Source organism: Bombina bombina, chromosome 10 (assembly GCF_027579735.1).
Source record: "Bombina bombina isolate aBomBom1 chromosome 10, aBomBom1.pri, whole genome shotgun sequence".
NCBI classification, from domain to species: Eukaryota; Metazoa; Chordata; class Amphibia; order Anura; family Bombinatoridae; genus Bombina; species Bombina bombina.
This window is the reverse complement of record NC_069508.1, coordinates 17,916,509-17,941,154: the sequence shown is the minus strand read 5'-3', so window position 1 is coordinate 17,941,154 and position 24,646 is coordinate 17,916,509. Positions and strand designations below refer to the sequence as shown.

Genomic DNA, 24,646 nt, shown 5'->3' with positions numbered 1-24,646 from the left:
ATTTAAGGGGGGTTTGGGTTAGATTAGGGGTATGTGGGTGGTGGGTTTTAATGTTGGGGGGGTTGTATTTTTCTTTTACAGGCAAAAGAGCAGTTTTCTTTGAGGCATGCCCCACAAAAGGCCCTTTTAAGGGCTGGTAAGGTAAAAGAGCTTTGAACTTTTTTAATGTAGAATAGGGTAGGGAATTTTTTTATTTTGAGGGGCTTTCTTATTTTATTAGGGGGCTTAGATTAGGTGTAATTAGCTTAAAATTGTTGTAATATTTTTTAAATGTTTGTAACCTATTTTTTTTATTTTTGGTAACTTACCTTTTTTTATTTTTTGTACTTTAGTTAGTTTATGTAATTTTATTTAATTGTAGTTATTTGTATTTAATTTATTTAATTAATTTAATGATAGTGTAGTGTTAGGTTTAATTGTAACTTAGGTTAGGATTTATTTTACAGGTAATTTTGTATTTCGTTTAGCTAGGTAGTTATTAAATAGTTATTAATTATTTAATAACTATTCTAACTAGCTAAAATAAATACAAAGTTACCTGTAAAATAAATATAAATCCTAAAATAGCTACAATGTAATTATTAATTACATTGTAGCTATCTTAGGCCTAGATTTAGAGTTTGGCGGTAGCCGTGAAAACCAGCGTTAGAGGCTCCTAACGCTGGTTTTAGGCTACCGCCGGTATTTGGAGTCACTCAAAAAAGGGTCTAACGCTCACTTTTCAGCCGCGACTTTTCCATACCACAGATCCCCTTACGTAAATTGCGTATCCTATCTTTTCAATGGGATCTTTCTAACTCCGGTATTTAGAGTCGTGTCTGAAGTGAGCGTTAGAAATCTAATGACAAAACTCCAGCCGCAGAAAAAAAACAGGAGTTAAGAGCTTTTTGGGCTAACGCCGGTTCATAAAGCTCTTAACTACTATACTCTAAAGTACACTAACACCCATAAACTACCTATGTACCCCTAAACCGAGGTCCCCCCACATCGCCGCCACTCGAATACATTTTTTTAACCCCTAATCTGCCGACCGCCACCTACGTTATACTTATGTACCCCTAATCTGCTGCCCCTAACACCGCCGACCCCTGTATTATATTTATTAACCCCTAACCTGCCCCCCACAACGTTGCCGCCAGCTACCTACAATAATTAACCCCTAATCTGCCGACCGCAAAGCGCCGCCACCTACATTATAGCTATGTACCCCTAATCTGCTGCCCCTAACACCGCCGACCCCTATATTATATTTATTAACCCCTAATCTGCCCCCCACAACGTCGCCTCCACCTGCCTACACTTATTAACCCCTAATCTGCCGAGCGGACCGCACCGCTACTATAATAAAGTTATTAACCCCTAATCTGCACTACAATGAAATAAACTAACTAAAGTACAAAAAATAAAAAAGAACTAAGTTACAAAAAATAAAAAAATATTTACAAACATAAGAAAAATATTACAACAATTTTAAACTAATTACACCTACTCTAAGCCCCCTAATAAAATAACAAAGACCCCCAAAATAAAAAATGCCCTACCCTATTCTAAATTACTAAAGTTAAAAGCTCTTTTACCTTACCAGCCCTGAACAGGGCCCTTTGCGGGGCATGCCCCAAGAAAATCAGCTCTTTTGCCTGTAAAAAAAAACATACAATACCCCCCCCAACATTACAACCCACCACCCACATACCCCTAATCTAACCCAAACCCCCCTTAAATAAACCTAACACTAAGCCCCTGAAGATCTTCCTACCTTGTCTTCACCCTGCCAGGTTCTCCGATCGGTCCAGAAGAGCTCCTCCGAAGTCCTGATCCAAGCCCAAGCGGGGGGCTGAAGATGTCCATGATCCGGTCGAAGTCTTCATCCAAGCGGGGCAGAAGAGGTCTTCCATCCGATTGAAGTCTTCATCCAGGCGGCATCTTCTATCGTCATCCATCCGGAGCGAAGCGGCAGCATCCTGAAGACCTCCGACACGGAACATCCATCCTGCCCGACGACTGAACGACGAATGACGGTTCCTTTAAATGACGTCATCCAAGATGGCATCCCTCGAATTCCGATTGGCTGATAGGATTCTATCAGCCAATCGGAATTAAGGTAGGAATATTCTGATTGGCTGATGGAATCAGCCAATCAGAATCAAGTTCAATCCGATTGGCTGATCCAATCAGCCAATCAGATTGAGCTCGCATTCTATTGGCTGATCGGAACAGCCAATAGAATGTGAGCTCAATCTGATTGGCTGATTGGATCAGCCAATCGGATTGAACTTGATTCTGATTGGCTGATTCCATCAGCCAATCAGAATATTCCTACCTTAATTCCGATTGGCTGATAGAATCCTATCAGCCAATCGGAATTCGAGGGACGCCATCTTGGATGATGTAATTTAAAGGAACCGTCATTCGTCGTTCAGTCGTCGGGCAGGATGGATGTTCCGCGTCGGAGGTCTTCAGGATGCTGCCGCTTCGCTCCGGATGGATGACGATAGAAGATGCCGCCTGGATGAAGACTTCAATCGGATGGAAGACCTCTTCTGCCCCGCTTGAATGAAGACTTCGACCGGATCATGGACATCTTCAGCCCCCCGCTTGGGCTTGGATCAGGACATCGGAGGAGCTCTTCTGGACCAATCGGAGAACCTGGCAGGGTGAAGACAAGGTAGGAAGATCTTCAGGGGCTTAGTGTTAGGTTTATTTAAGGGGGGTTTGGGTTAAATTAGGGGTATGTGGGTGGTGGGTTGTAATGTTGGGGGGGGGGGGTATTGTATGTTTTTTTTTACAGGCAAAAGAGCTGAACTTCTTGGGGCATGCCCCACAAAGGGCCCTGTTCAGGGCTGGTAAGGTAAAAGAGCTTTTAACTTTAGTAATTTAGAATAGGGTAGGGCATTTTTTATTTTGGGGGTCTTTGTTATTTTATTAGGGGGCTTAGAGTAGGTGTAATTAGTTTAAAATTGTTGTAATATTTTTCTTATGTTTGTAAATATTTTTTTATTTTTTGTAACTTAGTTCTTTTTTATTTTTTGTACTTTAGTTAGTTTATTTCATTGTAGTTATTTGTAGATATTTTATTTAATTAATGTATTGATAGTGTAGTGTTAGGTTTAATTGTAGGTAATTGTAGGTATTTTATTTAATTAATTTAATGATAGTATAGTGTTAGGTTTAATTGTAACTTAGGTTAGGATTTATTTTACAGGTAATTTTGTAATTATTTTAACTAGGTAACTATTAAATAGTTCTTAACTATTTAATAGCTATTGTACCTGGTTAAAATAATTACAAAGTTGCCTGTAAAATAAATATTAATCCTAAAATAGCTACAATGTAATTATAATTTATATTGTAGCTATATTAGGATTTATTTTACAGGTAAGTATTTAGCTTTAAATAGGAATAATTTATTTAATAAGAGTTAATTAATTTCGATAGATTAAAATTATATTTAACTTAGGGGGGTGTTAGTGTTAGGGTTAGACTTAGCTTTAGGGGTTAATACATTTATTAGAATAGCGGTGAGCTCCGGTCGGCAGATTAGGGGTTAATAATTTAAGTTAGGTGTCGGCGATGTTAGGGAGGGCAGATTAGGGGTTAATACTATTTATTATAGGGTTAGTGAGGCGGATTAGGGGTTAATAACTTTATTATAATAGCGGTGCGGTCCGCTCGGCAGATTAGGGGTTAATAAGTGTAGGCAGGTGGAGGCGACGTTGTGGGGGGCAGATTAGGGGTTAATAAATATAATATAGGGGTCGGCGGTGTTAGGGGCAGCAGATTAGGGGTACATAGGGATAATGTAAGTAGCGGCGGTTTACGGAGCGGCAGATTAGGGGTTAAAAATAATATGCAGGGGTCAGCGATAGCGGGGGCGGCAGATTAGGGGTTAATAAGTGTAAGGCTAGGGGTTTTTAGACTCGGGGTACATGTTAGGGTGTTAGGTGCAGGCGTAGGAAGTGTTTCCCCATAGAAAACAATGGGGCTGCGTTAGGAGCTGAACGCGGCTTTTTTGTAGGTGTTAGGTTTTTTTTCATCTCAAACAGCCCCATTGTTTCCTATGGGGGAATCGTGCACGAGCACGTTTTTGAGGCTGGCCGCGTCCGTAAGCACCGCTGGTATCGAGAGTTGGAGTGGCGTTAAATTATGCTCTACGCTCCCTTTTTGGAGCCTAACGCAGCCATTCTGTGGACTCTCAATACCAGAGTTATTTTTATGGTGCGGCCAGAAAAAAGCCGGCTTTAGCTACGCGGGTCGTTACCGACAAAACTCTAAATCTAGCCGTTAGGGTTTATTTTACAGGTAAGTATTTAGTTTTAAATAGGAATAATTTATTTAAGTATAGTGTAGTGTTAGGTGTAATTGTAACTTAGGTTAGTTTTTATTTTACAGGTAAATTTCTCTTTATTTTAGCTAGGTAGCTATTAAATAGTTAATAACTATTTAATAGCTATTGTACCTAGTTAAAATAAATTGAAAGTTACCTATAAAATAAAAATAAATCCTAAGATAGCTACAATATAATTATTATTTATATTGTAGCTATATTAGGGTTTATTTTAAAGGTAAGTATTTAGTTTTAAATAGGATTAATTTAGTTAATAATAGAAATATTATTTAGATATATTTAATTAATATTTAAGTTAGGGGGGTGTTAGGGTTAGTGTTAGACTTAGGTTTAGGGGTTAATAAATTTATTAAAGTGGCGGCGGTGCAGTGGGGGGCAGGATAGGGGTTAATAAATGTATTATAGGTGGCGACGGTGTAGGGGGGGCAGATTAGGGGTTAATAAATTTAATATAGGTTGCGGCAGGGTCCGGGAGCGGCGGTTTAGGGGTTAAACTATATATTTAGTTGCGGCGAGGTGCGGGATCAGCAGGATAGGGGTTAATAACTTTATTATAGAGGGCGGCGGTATAGGGGGGGCAGGATAGGGGTTACAAGGTATAATGTAGGTTGCGGCGGTGTCCGTGAGCAGCGGTTTAGGGGTTAATACATTTATAAGAGTTGCGGCGGGGTCTAGGAGCGGCGGTTTAGGGGTTAGTAACTTTATTGAGTTGCGGGGGGCTCCAGGGGCGCCGGTATAGGGGGTAGAACAGTGTAGTTTAGTGTGGGTGCTTAGTGACAGGCTAGCAATAAAGCTGTAAAAAAGCCGAAGAGCAGCGAGATCGGATGAGTGATAACTCTCACAGTCCGCTGCTCATCGCCCCGTACTTGGTGCGTGGCTTTTTGACAGATTTATTGATAACTTAGGCGAATTTTTTCAGGTCCGCGGCGGCTATGGTAGGCGAGCTTAGGCGGGCGTATTGGGCCGGCGAAGGCAGGAAAGTTTGACATGTTGATAACTACCCCCCCTCAAGTCTTCGTTCAGAGAGGGATAGCCTGGTATTTTCAGACTGATATGCTACAAGAAAGTTCTTCTCTGTGAAAGGCACATTGATCTAAACGAGGCTGCTCCTAGGGTGGTAACCAGTGATAGAACAAGCTATTATGCTATAGTTCATTCCCAGGTTGAGCGATTCTCTCTTTTTATTTGAGCCTTTATAACTTTTTTGTGCAACATTTTATTTGAATGTTTTGTATTAGCTGGTGTTATTATCAGTGTAACTGTACTGCATAATGTATTGTTATTAGACAGTGTTATTATGAGTGTAACTGTACTGTGTAATCTATATTTATTAGATAGTGTTATGTATGTAACTGTACTGTGTAATGTATATTTATTAGATAGTGTTATGTATGTAACTGTACTGTGTAATGTATATTTATTAGATAGTGTTATGAATGTAACTGTACTGTGTAATGTATATTTATTAGTGTTATTATCAGTGTAACTGTACTGTGTAATGTATATTTATTAGATAGTGTTATTATGAGTATAACTGTCCTGTGTAATGTATATATATTAGATAGTGTTATTATAAGTGTAACTGTACTGTGTATTGTATATTTATTAGATAGTGTTATTATCAGTGTAACTGTACTGTGTAATGTATATTTATTAGATAGTGTTATTATGAGTGTAACTATACTGTGTAATGTATTGTTATTAGACAGTGTTATTATGAGTGTAACTGTACTGTGTAATGTATATATATTAGATAGTGTTATTATCAGTGTAACTGTACTGTGTACTGTATATTTATTATATAGTGTTATTATGAGTGTAACTATACTGTGTTATGTATTGTTATTAGACAGTGTTATTATGAGTGTAACTGTACTGTGTAATGTATATTTATTAGCTAGTGTTATTATGAGTGTAACTGTACTGTGTAATGTATTGTTATTAGACAGTGTTATTATGAGTGTAACTGTACTGTGTAATGTATATTTATCAGATAGTGTTAATATGTGTGTAACTGTATTGTGTAATGTATATTTATTAGACAGTGTTAATATGAGTGTAACTGTACTGTGTAATGTATATTTATTAGCTAGTGTTATTATGAGTGTAACTGTACTGTGTAATGTATTGTTATTAGACAGTGTTATTATGTGTGTAACTGTACTGTGTAATGTATATTTATTAGCTAGTGTTATTATGAGTGTAACTGTACTGTGTAATGTATATTTAATAGATGGTGTTATTATGAGTGTAACTGTACTGTGTAATGTATTGTTATTAGACAGTGTTATTATGAGTGTAACTGTACTGTGTAATGTATATTTATTAGCTAGTGTTATTATGAGTGTAACTGTACTGTGTAATGTATATTTAATAGATGGTGTTATTATGTGTGTAACTGTACTGTGTAATGTATATTTATTAGCTAGTGTTATGAGTGTAACTGTACTGTGTAATGTATATTTAATAGATGGTATTATTATGTGTGTAACTGTACTGTGTAATGTATATTTATTAGATGGTGTTATTATCAGTGTAACTGTACTGTGTAATGTATATTTATTAGATAGTGTTATTATCAGTGTAAACGTACTGTGTAATGTATTGTTATTAGATAGTGTTATTATCAGTGTAACTGTACTGTGTACTGTATTGTTATTAGATAGTGTTATTATGTGTGTAACTGTACTGTGTAATGTATTGTTATTAGATAGTGTTATTATCAGTGTAACTGTACTGTGTAATGTATATTTATTAGATATTGTTATTATGTGTGTAACTGTACTGTGTAATGTATATTTATTAGATAGTGTTATTATGTGTGTAACTGTGCTGTGTAATGTATATTTATTAGATGGTGTTATTATGTGTGTAACTGTACTGTGTAATGTATATTTATTAGATAGTGTTATAATCAGTGTAACTGTACTGTGTAATGTATTGTTATTAGATAGTGTTATTATCAGTGTAACTGTACTGTGTAATGTATATTTATTAGATAGTGTTATTATGAATGTAACTGTACTGTGTAATGTATATTTATTAGATAGTGTTATTATGTGTGTAACTGTACTGTGTACTGTATTGTTATTAGATAGTGTTATTATCAGTGTAACTGTACTGTGTAATGTATATTTATTACAGTGTTACTATCAGTGTAACTGTACTGTGTAATGTATATTTATTAGATAGTGTTATTATGAGTGTAACTGTACAGTGTAATGTATATTTATTAGATAGTGTTATTATGTGTGTAACTGTACTGTGTAATGTATATTTATTAGATAGTGTTATTATGTGTGTAACTGTACTATGTAATGTATATTTATTAGTGTTATTATGTGTGTAACTTTACTTTGTAATGTATATTTATTAGATAATGTTATTAACTGTACTGTGTAATGTATATTTATTAGTGTTATTATGTGTGTAACTGTACTGTGTAATGTATATTTATTAGATAGTGTTATTATGTGTGTAACTGTACTGTGTAATGTATATTTATTAGATAGTGTTATTATGTGTGTAACTGTACTGTATAATGTATATTTATTAGATAGTGTTATTATGTGTGTAACTGTACTGTGTAATGTATATTTATTAGATAGTGTTATTATGAGTGTAACTGTACTGTGTAATGTATATTTATTAGACAGTGTTAATATCAGTGTAACTGTACTGTGTAATGTATTGTTATTAGATAGTGTTATTATCAGTGTAACTGTACTGTGTAATGTATTGTTATTAGATAGTGTTATTATGTGTTTAACTGTACTGTGTAATGTATTGTTATTAGACAGTGTTATTATGTGTGTAACTGTACTGTGTAATGTATATTTATTAGACAGTGTTATTATCAGTGTAACTGTACTGTGTAATGTATTGTTATTAGATAGTGTTATTATCAGTGTAACTGTACTGTGTATGTATATTTATTAGATAGTTTTATTATGTGTGTAACTGTACTGTGTAATGTATATTTATTAGATAGTGTTATTATGTGTGTAACTGTACTGTGTAATGTGTATTTATTAGATAGTGTTATTATGTGTGTAACTGTACTGTGTAATGTATATTTATTAGATAGTGTTATTATGTGTGTAACTGTACTGTGTAATGTATTGTTATTAGATAGTGTTATTATGTGTGTAACTGTACTGTGTAATGTATTGTTATTAGATAGTGTTATTATGTGTGTAACTGTACTGTGTAATGTATTGTTATTAGCTAGTGTTATTATCAGTGTAACTGTACTGTGTAATGTATTGTTATTAGATAGTGTTATTATCAGTGTAACTGTACTGTGTAATGTATTGCTATTAGCTAGTGTTATTATCAGTGTAACTGTACTGTGTAATGTATTGTTATTAGCTGGGGTTATTATCAGTATAACTGTACTTTATAATGTATTTTTGATGTGTTTTGTGACACTTTTTTGTTTTGCAAAACAGTTAACCAGATCTCTGATGTTGCGCTAACCTGACGAGCGTTAACTTGAATTGCGCTCAAGCGATCTCGTTTACTTTAACTTGTAATACCAGCACAATTTACCCTTCACGGAAACAAATGCAAAAATCCGATATCGCGGACACACAAGCATTTGCGCTCCAGTCGCAATCTCACTCATCAAAGGGGAGAATGTTTTTACAGTTCACTGTCTCTTTTACTTTGAGGCTGAGTAGGAAGGTATATTGTGTTTGGCAGAAGCAAACCTCTAGCGTGTTAGTGGTGTTTTGTCTCCTCCTGATGGGCAAGGATTGATTGTGGACATGAAAATTAAACTTTTAAGATTTAGATTAGGGGGCCGATTTACTAATGTCTGCAGCGTATCATGTCCGACAGACATTGCTAAATGCGGACAGTATATGCTGTATGCATTCAACGTTGCACAAGCAGTTCTAGTGACCTGCTTGTGCAAAGCCGCCCCCTGCAGATCGGCCGCTAGCAGGGGGTGTCAGTCAACCCAATCGTATAGGATCAGGTTGATTGCTGTACGCCGCTCAGAGGCAGAGGATACAGTTAAGTAGCAGTGGTCTTAAGACCGCTGCATCTTAACTGCGGTTTCCGGCAAGCCTGAAGGCTCGTGCGGAAACAGGGCGATATGGCCCTATTCAAGCCATTATAAATCGGCCCCAATGTATGTAAATATCTTCAGATCTCTCTCCATTTTAAATTTGCTTTGTTCTCTTGGTATCACTTGTGGAAAAGCAACTAAAAGGAAAGTTTGAAAATCATCAGAAAAAAAATCCACTGCTTGTTTGAAATTCAAAATATGCATTATGGCATTGGGGTAGATTTATTAAGCTGCGAACCCAGCTGTTTCCGCACGAGCCTTCAGGCTCGCCAGAAACAAAAGTTAAGAAGCAGCGGTCATAAAACCGCTGCTCCTTAACTCATCCACCATCTCTGAGGTGGCGGACTGCAATCTGATCGTGATGATTGACACCCCCTGCATCCGATTGTGATGATTGACACCCCCTGCATCCGATCGTGATGATTGACACCCCCTGCTAGCGGCCGAGTGGCCTTGAATGTGCAGGGGGTAGCTTTGCACAAGTATTTCACAAAAATGCTTGTGCAATGATAAATGCCGACAGCGTATGCTACAGCGGATCATGTCCGTCCGACATTTAATAAATCTACTCCATTGTCTTTTTATTGATTGTTGATTGTGCAATGCTATTGTATTTAATGGGTTTTCAAGATAGTTTGCACAAAACATACATAATAATCTTTTCTCTCTTTAAGCTACCAAGTGTGAATCACCTAGACCTATTCCAAATGGAAGGCTAAAAACAAAAACAAATGCGGAGTACCTGCCTGGTGAAAAAGTGCAATATGAATGCTACTGGGGATATGCTTTGGAAAAAAACAAAAATGAAGCAGTTTGTGAAAATTCTAGATGGGTACAGACACCGGTGTGCAAAAGTAAGTTACCTGGCAGTTAGATAACGAGCCCTAAGAACTCTCAGATATGCATGAAGCTAATCGTTCTTACATTGTCTTATCAGTGTACTTTTTCACTTATGGTAATAAACGTTCAGCTTTTTCTGCATGTTAGAAGATGATAGTTTTAATTAGCTATTTAGTTACACAATTAATAAATTATTGTAAAAATAATTTAAAAAAAACAGTAACAAGATTTATTACCATTTCATAATTTGAATGTGTGTATCTGTATAGTGCAATGATGCAACTCTCATTTGGAATGGTATAACTGTCCAAATTCTAAAAACTGTTCAACAAAACTATATATATTTTAAACTAACCAAGGTATTGATCTAGGAACATGCTTTTGCATTTTATGACACCAGTTATCTGTAAGATGTTTGCCTAATGCAATCATATAAAAAAAAAAGCAATAACTTTTTCACAAACTTTGGTTTCCTTACTGAAATGATTTACACACAACCAGTCATAAAAACACAAGGTCCATGGTTGTGGTAATCACCAAGGCCTCTAATTGCAGCTGTGCATCATAGTTCTAAAAGAGGATTTTTTTTTAACTTTGGGCAATGGGTTAGTGTCTCCTTTAGGAAGATAACTTCTTACATTTTCAAACTGACCAACACAAATTATATATATATATATATATATATATATATATATATATATATATATATATATATATATATATATATATATATATATATATATATATATATATATATATTTATATTAACCCCATCATGCCCTTAGGACATTACATGCTGTCCTTACAGCGCTGAGCTTTAATGCTGAAGGACGGCATAGAAAGTCCTACCCTTATAAGGTGTCCAGCAGCCTCCCCCTTTTGAAGAACTCAAGATTGGAATGGGGGCGTGCCTAGCAACAAAGGCAGTCCCCCATGATCCGATCCCGTCCTTGAAATCACGTGAATCACATCGATTATCACGTATGGATTATATGGATGACAATATAAAAACAGCTTTTTTTGTCGGTAAACTTTACATCTAGGATTGGAAACCTTTGAATATCTTCTTCAGTACAAAATAATTTGTTAAAATGTTCAGTTTGTGGTCTGATTTTATTTTATTTTACAAACTGTCATAATCTGGATCACTCAGTGGTAAGGCCTGAGTGTTGTTAATAAAATGTATAAAACTGCTAAATATTTCATATTTTGTTCTGGACATTATACACGATATAATTTGACAGTTGGCTTATTTGCAATGTCTATATTGAGAGTCCCAAATTATTATTTTAATATTGTAAGTTCTTCGAAGTTTGTTTGAGTCCAATTAGACTTTTCTAAATCTGTTTATGATTTGCTGTGAGAAGCATTTTTAATTGCATATTAGTTAGTTTCAACAACCACTTGTTCACAAAAATCATCTGATAAATAAAGAAGTCTATTAATATTGATATCAGCAGAATAACAAAAAATTGGAATTTCTTGGCCATATGATATAGGGGGATTCTGCGTTTACAGAATATGGTTCAGGCTGACTTAATTCATGGTTGTTTTTATATTGCTCTCGGGGAAGTTGGGTCATTAATCTTCCTGGATAAGTCATTGTTTTGATTGGTAGTGCCATTAGGTTATTCATCAGAGTTAATTGTGATAGAGTCCTCACCATCTGTGTTTTCTTGAAAGTTACTACCGTATCACCTCACCTTTAGACTATGTACCATTTTAGTAGCCTCCTTTGCACAGATACAAGTTTGTTTATATCCTTCCTGAGATATGGGGCCGATTTATCAATGCCTGGCAGGTATGATACGCTGTAGCGTATCATGTCCGCCAGACATCGCTGAATGCCGACAGCATACGCTGTCGGCATTTAACATTGCACAAGCAGTTCTGGTTAACTGCTTGTGCAATGCCGCCCCCTGCAGATCGGCCTCAGAGGAATTATTAAGACCGCTGCTTCTTATCTCCTGTTTCCGGCGAGCCTGAAGGCTCGTGCGGAAACAGGGGGATTTGGCCCAATTCGGGACAACATAAATCAGCCCCATGGCATCAAGAACTGAACTGCACACAGTACACAAGATGAGGCCTAACTAGTGATCTGTAAAGTGGCATACAAAGGAATTAACCTATTCACTGATAAACTAAACTACCTAAACTGCCAGCACCCTCACACCACTTTACTTGCTGGCTACCTGCCATCTCACATCACAAACCACCAATTCCATACGAATTCTGCAACATCTCACCATGGATAGCAACCTACTGTAGGATGTCCCCCCTATACAATGTTTTGTAATATAATCATCCCTCACCAGGAGCGGGGATTCTATTTCACGAGGGCCAAGGTAACATTCAAAATCATTTTTTTTTTGCACTCTGACTCTTGGATACCAAAAAATTGTTTGGCCATGATTGTAATGCTCAATAACTTATTTTTATTTCAAAGATGGCGAGAACCCACCAACTATGACTTGTGGAACATTAGATCCTGCCCATTAGGAGGACAAAAAATCACCCCTAATATTGCAGTGTTTTCCTTTGCCCTATCCAGCATTCCCTCTAACTAGCCTCAGTGATTGCTTTGCCTTCCCAAGGAGAAGCTGACACTTGAGGTGAAGTATGTTAAGGCAATTTATAGAGGGTTCTCTAACTAATCTGAGACAAATTATCCCCCTCAGCAACTACTATGGCAGAGGAATGACAGTAGTTCAGCTGGGAAGTGAAAATCTTCTTCCACTGTGGATATTTCACAATCCTCCTGAGCAAAATTTCCTGCTTTACTGTATGTTGTCCTTACAAATCCTTCGAAGGTGCTGGCACTTCCTGGAATGGACCATATATTGAATAGCTGTTGTCGTTGAGTAATGGGTGAGTAATGGTAGTTCATAAAAGTATTTTTCTACCTTTCTAGGGCCATTACCTGACTATCTATAGTCTTATAACCTGAGTGTATTCCATTTATTTTAGACACTTTTTCAACATTTTGACAGATTTTTTTTTTTTCTCGTAGGTAGTTAATTACCCTCTGGGCAATGTTTGCTCTCATGTTTAGGGCTTGTGTGCTGCTTTTGTCATCACTGTGCCGTCTTTCTAGCAATTTCAGCTCTTCTATGGGGAAGCATATTTTAAATCAGGGGTCCTCTGGGTCTATAGCTAGTGGTGGTGGGGGCCATACCCTGTCACAGTTATACACTGGATGTGCTAAGTAACGGGGTACTTAAGGTGCCAGGGGTAGTAACCCTCATTATATGACTCATAGGGTCCAGGGGTCTGTAGTTTCTCAGCCTCAGAGCCCTAATACCTATCAAGTGCTGCACCTCTGTTTGATTCCTATTTTCTCTGCAGTGGCTTCTTGAGGCTAAGGGCCTGCTTCTGAGGTAGCTTTCACTCCAGGATCCATGTCCCCTATGTCCTCTGTAGCAGGAGATGTATCAGGGTCCTTTCTGACTATACAGGGTATGTTTCTTGCTGACAAGATGTGGAGTCAGTGTTTAAATCTCAGACTACTCCTATTGTTGCTCAAAGGGAGGAAGGAAGTATCCTTTAATTTTATTTAGTAGGATATGCACACTCATTACAGGAAGTGCTGAGTACTTTGGAAGTGGGAGATGTATCGGGCCCCTTGCAATCCAGTGCCATGATGTTGGATAAGCTTTTATGATCCCCTAAGCCAGGGGTATCAAGCTCATTGTATCCTGGGGGCCACTGGGCAAGTGTTCTTCACTTAGGAGGGCCATTTGAACAGCGTGAGTTGGAACTGGATATACAAGAAACTGGAATTGACATTTACCCAAGTAGCAGTGCATGGTAGGAGCTGTAGTCTACAATAGACATACACAGTGTATATTTATCTTGTGAGAGCCAAGTGAAGTGATCATTCTGGAACTGAATAAAAAGTAACATATATCTTGATCTCCGGGATCTTGATCCGAGATGACAACGTGACGGTAGGGTGAGCGAGGCGGTTGCCATTATGCGGCCTGCAACTACAGTGATGGCCAAAGTCACATTGAGTAATGCAGCTTTCCAGTCACTCTTATTAGGCCTCTGGAAGAGGCTTCAAGGCAGCCTACATCATGGACGTAGGCAGACGGAAGGTCAGATTCTTTCTGCAGGGTTTATACCGCAGCACTCACACCTCTTCACTAGACTTTTAACGCTGCAAGTCCGCACCACAAGGGACAAACCTGCGATGCTTACCACTAAAGTTGGCATTGGGTAAAAGCTCTCCTACAAACTTTGGTACTTTTGCCACTCAGTCCCTGAAGCTATATTTTGGGCTGTATTTTTGTGACAATTGTATTGGGACACTTTAATGAGAGTGACTATGCTTGAGGAATGTGCCTAGTTCATGTTTAATGACTCATCTCTGTTATATGTACTTGTGCCATAGGCTATTTTATTTTTGCTTGCATAGGGTCGTTATCCTTATTTTATACCTATCTCTCAGACTGCCTAGCTCCAAATTTCCCCTAGCATAACTACTTATACTACCCTATTTGCCTTTGTTTACCTTAAAAATTCCAGCATAAGGTTATTTAGACTTTATGAAGTCATGTTAATGCTGTACTCAGTTAAACCACAAATATGTTTGGCTCTGTTGCCTTTAATAATCTTATCTGGGAAACCCAGACAGAATAATTTGATATTCTGAGCAAGCAAATGTTTATACTATTGAGGAAACCCCTGCTTTGATTTTAGTGTGCCCTGTACCCACAAATAACTATTCCTCTGGGTTGCGATTGGCCCATACCACAAAATCATTTCTGATCCATAGTGTTACGAGATTACTTGATACTCAACTTAGCTCCTACCCCCAGAATCTGCCTTACTAGATTGCAGTTTTTTTATGTAAGTTTATTTAGCCTGTTTAAAAGCCAACACCGTGGTATTATTTAAGGAGTCTAGATTACATAGTTTTGTGTATTATGTAACCACATATTTATTGAACCACTTGTATTAGATAACACTACTTTCACCGGTTATTCTCTGCATACATGGCAGAAGAGTTATGATTCTATGATAGTGGTATAAACTACGATTGCGTAGTCTAAGGTATAGTTCTCTCACTTCAGGCTTCTGTTGCTTTGTATATGTGTTCTATTGACTTAAACTGTTTGAGCAACATACACAATATTCCAGAGCTCGCTATCTTAATAGCCCTAGAACAGTTAACAATATATGCCCTCGACCCCTACGTAACTGAACATAGACTGCCAGAGATAACTCCAGAGCTTTGCCCGGAGTATGGTTAATGGGGCCATCTATAATAATCCCACCTAAGAACCCTAGATAGAATTTCATATACACTTACCAACTTCATATTGGGAGCTCAGCATGATACATACTCATAAATCATCACTCTTTCTGTCTACAACCTGTGTGTACCACAGGTTCAATAATGTCTCCCAGTATGAGGTAATCCTATAGTTCCTTTCAAATGACCACCTTAACAACTTACTATCACGTTTACACTTGAAATATCAGCTCCGCTAGATTACAACCCTCTAGGTGAGTTTTGCACCACTATTCTTTTTGGATGGTGTACATTTATGAGTGGTTTTACCTTCTGGGTGTCATACATGACAAGAGCAGCATAGATCCTCAGTATCAAGCAGCGATAGAGTATATTACTGGGGAACCTAGGATATAATTTACTACATTCTATTAGTATCTGGCTCCCACAGCATGAGCTACACAAAATACTTCTTGGAGCGAGTGTTTCCCTCCTATAGTCACCACCATCGGTCTTCACCTAGGCTACATCCTAATGTATTAGACTCAGAGATAATAGCTACTTTCCTCCCTCTCGTTTATTTAAATATGTAGGCTCTTACATATTCTTGCAAAAGTCATCGCACTTTTATAGCTAAAAATATACAATATGAGCCCATGCCTACACTTAACTTGCGTATCACATCAGATATCAACTTATTTATCTGTTAGAGATCCTCATGAGTAAAATACTACCTATCAGTAAATTCCATTGGACACGCCCCCCCTCCCCCTCCTAATTCTTATAGCGATGCTTACCCGCTGAATCTCCCCTTCCCCCCTTATTTACTCTATATATACACTACAAGACCACCATTGGTAATGGGTTCTTTAATACATTGGATTAAATGCTCATTTCACTCTTCACAACTGGTATTTATTTTCACTCATTTACTATGCCCCTCTATATTGGGGGATGAAGAAAAATAATCCCACCTACATCACCTGTTTTTCTATATTATTCCTTAACCGACCCATAGCTACCCTGTGAATATAATCTTGTAGGCCATAAATGTAGCTAATTGGATTTCTTTCTAGTTCAGTTGGCCAATTAGGGCCTTGCTAATAGCTACTTATATTGGTTTATATGAATATACAAAACGAGGATTTCACTTGGATAAAATTGGCTATATTCTTATGTTGCATTTCTATATTTTCTGTTGACAGTATAGTTGTTGTTAACATTATTGAGATTTATTTGTCTTTATGCTGTCAAAATGCTTTTCTTTTGTTATGTATGTGTAATAATCCTCAATAAAAAAATATTATTAAAAAAAAAAGTAACATATATCCAAGCAGTGCATAATGGGGGTCTACACTGGACAATGCATGCTTGTCTTTATATTTATCTTGCGAGTGCCTATATAGAACATCAACTTGTTACACCTCTTAGAACCCTAAAAAAATTGATCGGCCAAATTAATAATTTACCTAATAAACAAGGGAGCCAGATTAAACTATCCTGAGGGCCGCATTTGGCCCCAGGGCCTGTACTTTGAGACCGGGTCTGTACTTTGAGACCACTGCCCTAAGCAGATGGTTCCTTTCCCAGTTCCTGAGTACAATTTTTAAATGATGTCTAAAGAATCCAAGAAACGGGAAACTCTCTTTGTTCCTTCAGCTAAGTTTACAGACCTGGGGCGCGATCCGATATAGATCGCAGTTTGCGGCGCAAGCGAGGGAACCCACGTTGCCCGCAGTTTCAGCTCGCAACTCGAGCCATCCAATATGCGGCGCCGTCACTTGCTAAAGTGGCGCAAGTCTCACAAACCAGCGATGTCCAGAAATCTGCGTAAGTACAGATTTTTGGAGTCGCCAGTGACTTGCGCCACGTTAGAAACTGCCGGCGCCTATAAAACCTGACTAAAGTCTAAATCACCCGCACTGTCTAACACGCCTCCTAAACATAGCCCGACACGTCTAACCCTCTATCCGCTATCCCCCCTCACTAGCCTAACAATAAAAAAAGCTATTAACCCCTAAACCGCCGCTCCCGTACCCCGCCGCAACCTAATAAAGTTATTAACCCCTAAACCGCCGCTCCCGTACCCCGCCGCCAGCTATATTAAATCTATAACCCCCTAAAGTGAGCCCCTAACACCGCCGCCATCTCTATTAAAATTATTAACCCCTAATGTAAGCCCCTAACACCGCCGCCATCTCTATTAAAATTATTAACCCCTAATGTAAGCCCCTTACACCGCCGCCATCTCTATTAAAATTATTAACCCCTAATGTAAGCCCCTTACACCGCCGCCATCTCTATTAAAATTATTAACCCCTAATGTAAGCCCCTTACACTGCCGCCATCTCTATTAAAATGATTAACCCCTAATTTAATCTACCTACCCCGCCGCCAGCTATGTTATCTATATTAACCCTAAGTATATTATAGTTAATATAGGTATTACATTATATATATTAACTATATTAACCCTAATTATATTAGGGTTAATATAGTTAATATAGTTACTATAGTATTTATATTAACTATATTAACTCTATCTAACCCTAACACCCCTAACTAAATTTATATTAAATTAATCTAATTCATTTATAAACTAAAATATTCCTATTTAAATCTAAATACTAATTAATAATTACATTGTAGCTATGTTAGGGTTAATATTTATTTTACAGGTAAATTGTTAATTATTTTAACTAGGTATAATAGCTATTAAATAGTTATTAACTATTTAATATCTACCTAGTTAAAATAATTACCCAATTACCTGTAAAATAAATCCTAACCTAAGTTACAAATACACCTACACTATCAATAAATTAAATAAACTACAAACATCTATCTAAAAATACAATTAAATTAACTAAACTAAATTACAAACAAAAACAAACACTAAATTACAAAAAATAAAAAAAAGATTACAAGATTTTTAAGCTAATTACACCTATTCTAAGCCCTTAAAAGGGCCTTTTGTGGGGCATGCCCCAAAGAATTCAGCTCTTTTGCATTTAAAAACATATACAATACCCCCCCCATTACAACCCACCACCCACATACCCCTATTCTAAACCCACCCAAACCCCCCTTAAAAAAGCCTAACACTACCCCCCTGAAGATCTCCCTACCTTGTCTTCACCACACCGGGCCGAACTCCTTATCCGATCCGGGTGATGTGTTGCTCCAAGCGGCAAAAAATAATTCTTCCTCCGGCGATGTCTTCCTCCAAGCGGCAAAGAAGAATTCTTCCTCCGGCGAACAGCCAATAGAATGCGAGCTCAATCTGATTGGCTGATTGGATCAGCCAATCGGATTGAACTTGAATCTGATTGGCTGATTCAATCAGCCAATCAGATTTTTCTAACTTAATTCCGATTGGCTAATAGAATCCTATCAGCCAATCGGAATTCGGCGGACGCCATCTTGGATGACGTCATTTAAAGGTACCTCATTCGTTGTTCAGTCGTCGGCCGGGATGGATGCTCCGCGGTGGCGGAGCGAAGAAAGAAGATTGAAGATGCCGCCGGAAGGATGAAGACTTTGCTGCCGCTTGGAGGAAGACGTCGCCGGAGGAAGAATTCTTCTTTGCCGCTTGGAGGAAGACATCCCCGGAGGAAGAATTCTTCTTTGCCGCTTGGAGCAACACATCGCCCGGATCGGATGAGGAGTTCGGCCCGGTGTGGTGAAGACAAGGTAGGGAGATCTTCAGGGGGGTAGTGTTAGGCTTTTTTAAGGGGGGTTTGGGTGGGTTTAGAATAGGGGTATGTGGGTAGTGGGTTGTAATGGGGGGGGTATTGTATATGTTTTTAAATGCAAAAGAGCTGAATTATTTGGGGCATGCCCCACAAAAGGCCCTTTTAAGGGCTGGTAAGGTAAAGAGCTTTGAATTTTTTTTAATTTAGAATAGGGCAGGGAATTTTTTTTATTTTGGGGGGCTTTATTATTTTATTAGGGGGCTTAGAATAGGTGTAATTAGCTTAAAAATCTTGTAATCTTTTTTTTATTTTTTGTAATTTAGTGTTTGTTTTTGTTTGTAATTTAGTTTAGTTAATTTAATTGTATTTTTAGATAGATGTTTGTAGTTTATTTAATTTATTGATAGTGTAGGTGTATTTGTAACTTAGGTTAGGATTTATTTTACAGGTAATTGGGTAATTATTTTAACTAGGTAGATATTAAATAGTTAATAACTATTTAATAGCTATTATACCTAGTTAAAATAATTAACAATTTACCTGTAAAATAAATATTAACCCTAACATAGCTACAATGTAATTATTAATTATATTGTAGCTATCTTAGGGTTTATTTTATAGGTAAGTATTTAGATTTAAATAGGAATATTTTAGTTTATAAATGAATTAGATTAATTTAATATAAATTTAGTTAGGGGTGTTAGGGTTAGATAGAGTTAATATAGTTAATATAAATACTATAGTAACTATATTAACTATATTAACCCTAATATAATTAGGGTTAATATAGTTAATATATATAATGTAATACCTATATTAACTATAATATACTTAGGGTTAATATAGATAACATAGCTGGCGGCGGGGTAGGTAGATTAAATTAGGGGTTAATCATTTTAATAGAGATGGCGGCGGTGTAAGGGGCTTACATTAGGGGTTAATAATATTAATATAGCTGGCGGCGGTATAGGGGGATTAGATTAGGGGTTAATCATTTTTATATAGGTGGCGGCGGTGTAAGGGGTTCACAGTAGGGGATAGATAAGGTAGATGGCGGCGGTTTTAGGGGCTCACAGTAGGGGGTTAGTTTATGTAGATGGCGGCGGGGTCCGGGAGCGGCGGTTTAGGGGTTAATAACTTTATTAGGGATTTCGGGGGGGGGATCGCGGTTGACAGGTAGATAGACATTGCGCATGCGTTAGGTGTTAGGTTTATTTTCTAGTTAGTTTAGGGAGTTACGGGGCTCCAATAGTCAGCGTAAGGCTTCTTACGGCTGCTTTTTGTGGCGAGGTGAAAATGGAGTAAGTTTTCTCCATTTTCGCCACGTAAGTCCTTACGCTGCATATTGGATACCAAACTGCGCTGGTTTGGTATACCTGCCTATAGCCAAAAAAACTACGGGCGACGGCAGAAATATACGGGCGTAACTTCTAGGTTACGCCGTATATGTGATACCAAACCAGCGCAAATATTGGCGTCGCCGGCTTTTGCGGGCGACGATTTTTATCGGATCGACCCCATGTTCTTTGTCCCAGCTTCTACTATATATGAGAGACCAAACCTAAGGTTGATGGTGCTATATGAACTTTGGCTCATTTAAGGTACCTATGGACAGGCTCTCACAGACTCTGGTTTTTAATTGTAAGGTATAAAAAATAGCAGAAAGGTGACAGCAAATTCCAAAATGTATGTATAAAAGACAAAATTACAGGGCAACGTTTCGGGACCTTATCCCTTAATCAGGCATGATTAAGGGATAAGGTCCCGAAATGTTGCCCTGTAATTTTGTATTTTATAAAAACATTTTGGAATTTGCTGTCACCTTTCTGCTATTTGTTACAAAGTTTTTTTGGGGCTTAAGGCAGTGGCCCTTAGGTGACTTGTAATACCTGGCTGGAGTGCTGAAAAACACCTTAGTTTGTTTAAATTGTAAGGTTCCTGTTTTGCCCAGCTTAACTGTGGCTTAGGTGGCTGCAGAAACCTTTTTGAGGTTTCAATATTAGGTGCCCCCACAGAGGAGATAGAGGGCTGTATTAGGCTCCTACGGCCTCCAGTTCCAGTAGTAGAGAAAGAACAAGGCTTTTATTCTAATCTCTTCATAGTCCCAAAGAAGGGGATACTCTTGTCTAAATTTTGTTATGAAATCACTTAACAATTTTTTTAAAGTCACATCCTTTAAAATGGAGTTTATCTTCACTATTCTTCTTTTAGTGAAGGTCAGTTCAAGACAACAATAGATTTAAAAGATGCATTTGTGTATTTTGTCATTCACTCAGACTATGTTTGGTTGTTGAGGTTCATCTTTCTGGACAGTCAGTATCAGTTTGTAGCCCACTGTTTGGTCTTGCTATAGTGCCTTGGGTGCTTAACAAAGGGTTTTGGAGCTTTAATCATTGTGGCATTTGGTAGCTCTTTACCTGGATGACATTCTGGTTCAGCTTTTTGTGGTGGCAGTCAGGCACATGACTATATTGTTGTCCTTTCTCAGGCATCACGAATGGTGCATACAAAGAGCTCAGGTATCTTTGGAGTTATGATAGTGTTTAAGAGGCTGCCTCTGACAACAACACCCAGCCCCAGGGAAAAACTTCAGGCAGATTGTTTAAAGTTGTTTGACATCTCTCACCCAAAGGTGACGTTGTGCATAGAAATTAACTGGGGTAAATGGTTGCAGCAGTCGTTTGTACTATTATATTTGTTCTACTATGTTTCCTAATTGACATAAACAAGATTGGCACGCAAGGCACAGGATCATTCACCTCTCTGGAACTCTACACATTCACTCTTTGATAAATGGATCTCAGATATACAGATAAATATGACAATATATAAATACAAGACTTGATCCATAGATAGATAGAAATATAGATACATAGATACTGTTTAGATAGATCGATAGATAGATAGATAAATAGATAGATACTGTTAAATGATAGATAGATAGATAGATAGATAGATAGATAGATAGATAGATAGATAGATAGATAGATAGATAGATAGATAGATAGATAGATAGATAGATCAGATAAACAGATAGACAGAGGAATAGACAGATGAAAATTATAGAAAGACTGACAGATAAACAATGTAAAATACTATAACTGTCGGAAGGTATGTTTTCCCCCAAGAATACACTTTGATAAATAAGCTAAGCTGCTTTGTTTGAAAGATGACAATTCAGGTAATTTTCTACCCTTCTCTGAAAATCAGATCATGAATGTGACTGTACTGACCTTTATTAATATATTTATAATACCATATATTAATAGAGACAGATGTAATGTTATGTTGCTGTATTTCAGAAATAGGAGAACGCTGCGATCTACCACCTGTAGTACAAAATGGAGTCATACGACAAGACAGAAGGTTAATATATGAATCTGGAAGTACAGTGGAGTATGTGTGTCCCAATTACTATGTAATGGAAGGAAAGGCTATAATTAAATGTGAGAATGGCGTCTGGGATGATCCTCCTGTTTGTTTAGGTAAATACACAGCAATGAGTCTTAGGAAAAAAACGCATAAAAAGTCAGCACAAATTATTTTACTCAGTTTCAATGTTTCTGACAATAGCACAAACAAAAATGTTTTTTCCCCAGCAGTTCATGAACTTTCACAAATTAATTTTATTAAAAAAATAAAATACCAGCACAGAAAAAGACCAATAATGTGCACATGGCAAACAGTATGGTTATTTTTTTCTGTTAAATGTTTCACCTTCAGTTTACCACCTCAAAACATTTAGGAATCTATACATATATATAATCATTTAATGTTACCATCACAAAGTGTTTAATGTCTCTTTAATACTAATTGTAGGAGACAAAAGGATAGAAAAAAAATCTCCATTGTTGTCTGATGTATTTTTCTTAAGGCAAGATAATTATTTGCCTAAAAATATTAATAATTTAAATGGGCCCTAAAAACATACATATTATGATAAAAAAATAAGAAAGTGTCTGAATTTATTTATATTTTGGGGGAGCATATTAAATGGTGGTGCAGCGCTCACACTGCCCATATGGACGAGCCTCTACCAGCCTCAAGTTTCACCTTCTCCTGTTTTTTTTTCTTGTTTTCTCTTCTAGAGCCGTGCACTGCAGGGGAGAGACAAATGAAAGTGCACAATATACGGCTGAGATGGAGATCTGACACCAAACTATACTCTAAACATGGAGACACTATGGGCTTTTCGTGTCTAGATGGATATGAGATAAATGACGAAGCATTACTTAGAGTGACGTGTATCAGAGGAGAACTGAAATATCCTAAATGCATCAAGAGAGGTGAGTACAATTATTCAAACAGAGTAGATGATTCCTAGATAATGAGGCACTAAAGGAACATAACAGATGGTCATATGCTGGGACTACGTTAGACCTTTACAGCAACACTTTAGCCAGCACACGTTAGATAAAAAAATATGCCCCCCCAAAAAACAGAAAAATATTTACTTAAGGTGAATGTAACATTGAGCGTACTCTCTCATGCCATAGGATAGAATTAAAAATAATTGTGAGACTTTCAATTATCAAATTTGTACTATAAACTTATATTCTGAGATTTTTACCTTTTAATGCTATAGCAATAAGCGTTGTTCCTTCGCCCGCCATATTGCTCAATTTGACCAATGATGAATCTGCAATCCAATAATCATTGTTTCCCCCCCCCCCCCGCCGGGGTGTGACGTTTGTTCACAGGGGCTGAATGACCCAGTAGGAAAATGGGATTACTTAAAGGGACAGTCTACTTAAAAATGTTTATAGTTTCAATTGATAGATAATCCCTTTATTACCTGTTCCCCAGTTTTGCATAACCAACACTGTTATAGTATAATATTTACTTTTAACCTCTGTGATTACCTTGTATCTAAGCCTCTGCAGACTGCCCCCCCTTATTTCAGTTCTTTTGACAGACTTGCATTTTAGCCAATCAGTGCTGACTCATAAATAACTCCACGTGACTGAGCACAATGTTATCTATGTGGCACACATGAAGTAGCAATGTCTAACTGTTAAAAATGTTTACAATGCACTGAGATAAGAGGCAGCTTTCAATGGCTTAGAAATTAGCATATGAGTCTACCTAGGTTTAGCTTTCAACAAAGAATACCAAAAGAACAAAGCAAATTTGATGATAAAAGAAAATTGGAAAGTTGTTTAAAATTACATGCCCTATCTGAATCATGAAAGTTTAATTTCTTTCCTACAAGTGGTGAGAGTCCACGATCTATTAATACTGGGAATTACCTTCCATGCCACTAGGAGGAGGTAAAGATTCCAAAACCCCATGAGCTCTATATAACCCCTCCCACCTCACACATACCTCTGTCTTTTCTTTGCCTCCTCTGGAGGTGGTTGAAGAATGAAGATGTGCATATGTTTCTTCAGAGGCCCAGTTTCCCCTCAGAGTGCAATGCTTGACAGAGGGATGAATTTGGGGTATAGTTTTTGATT

General features: G+C 37.3%; 1 protein-coding gene across 2 annotated transcripts in view; it reads left to right on the top strand.

Moving 5' to 3' along the window:
• CFH (complement factor H) overlaps positions 1–24,646 on the top strand; it is a 379,102-nt gene that overhangs the window by 247,301 nt on the left and 107,155 nt on the right. For both annotated transcript variants that reach the window (XM_053693829.1, XM_053693830.1), the window contains exons 19-21: positions 10,094–10,273; positions 22,493–22,675; positions 23,279–23,476. In XM_053693829.1, the coding sequence (XP_053549804.1) occupies positions 10,094–10,273; positions 22,493–22,675; positions 23,279–23,476 (561 nt within the window). The remainder of the gene's footprint in view (positions 1–10,093; positions 10,274–22,492; positions 22,676–23,278; positions 23,477–24,646) is intronic.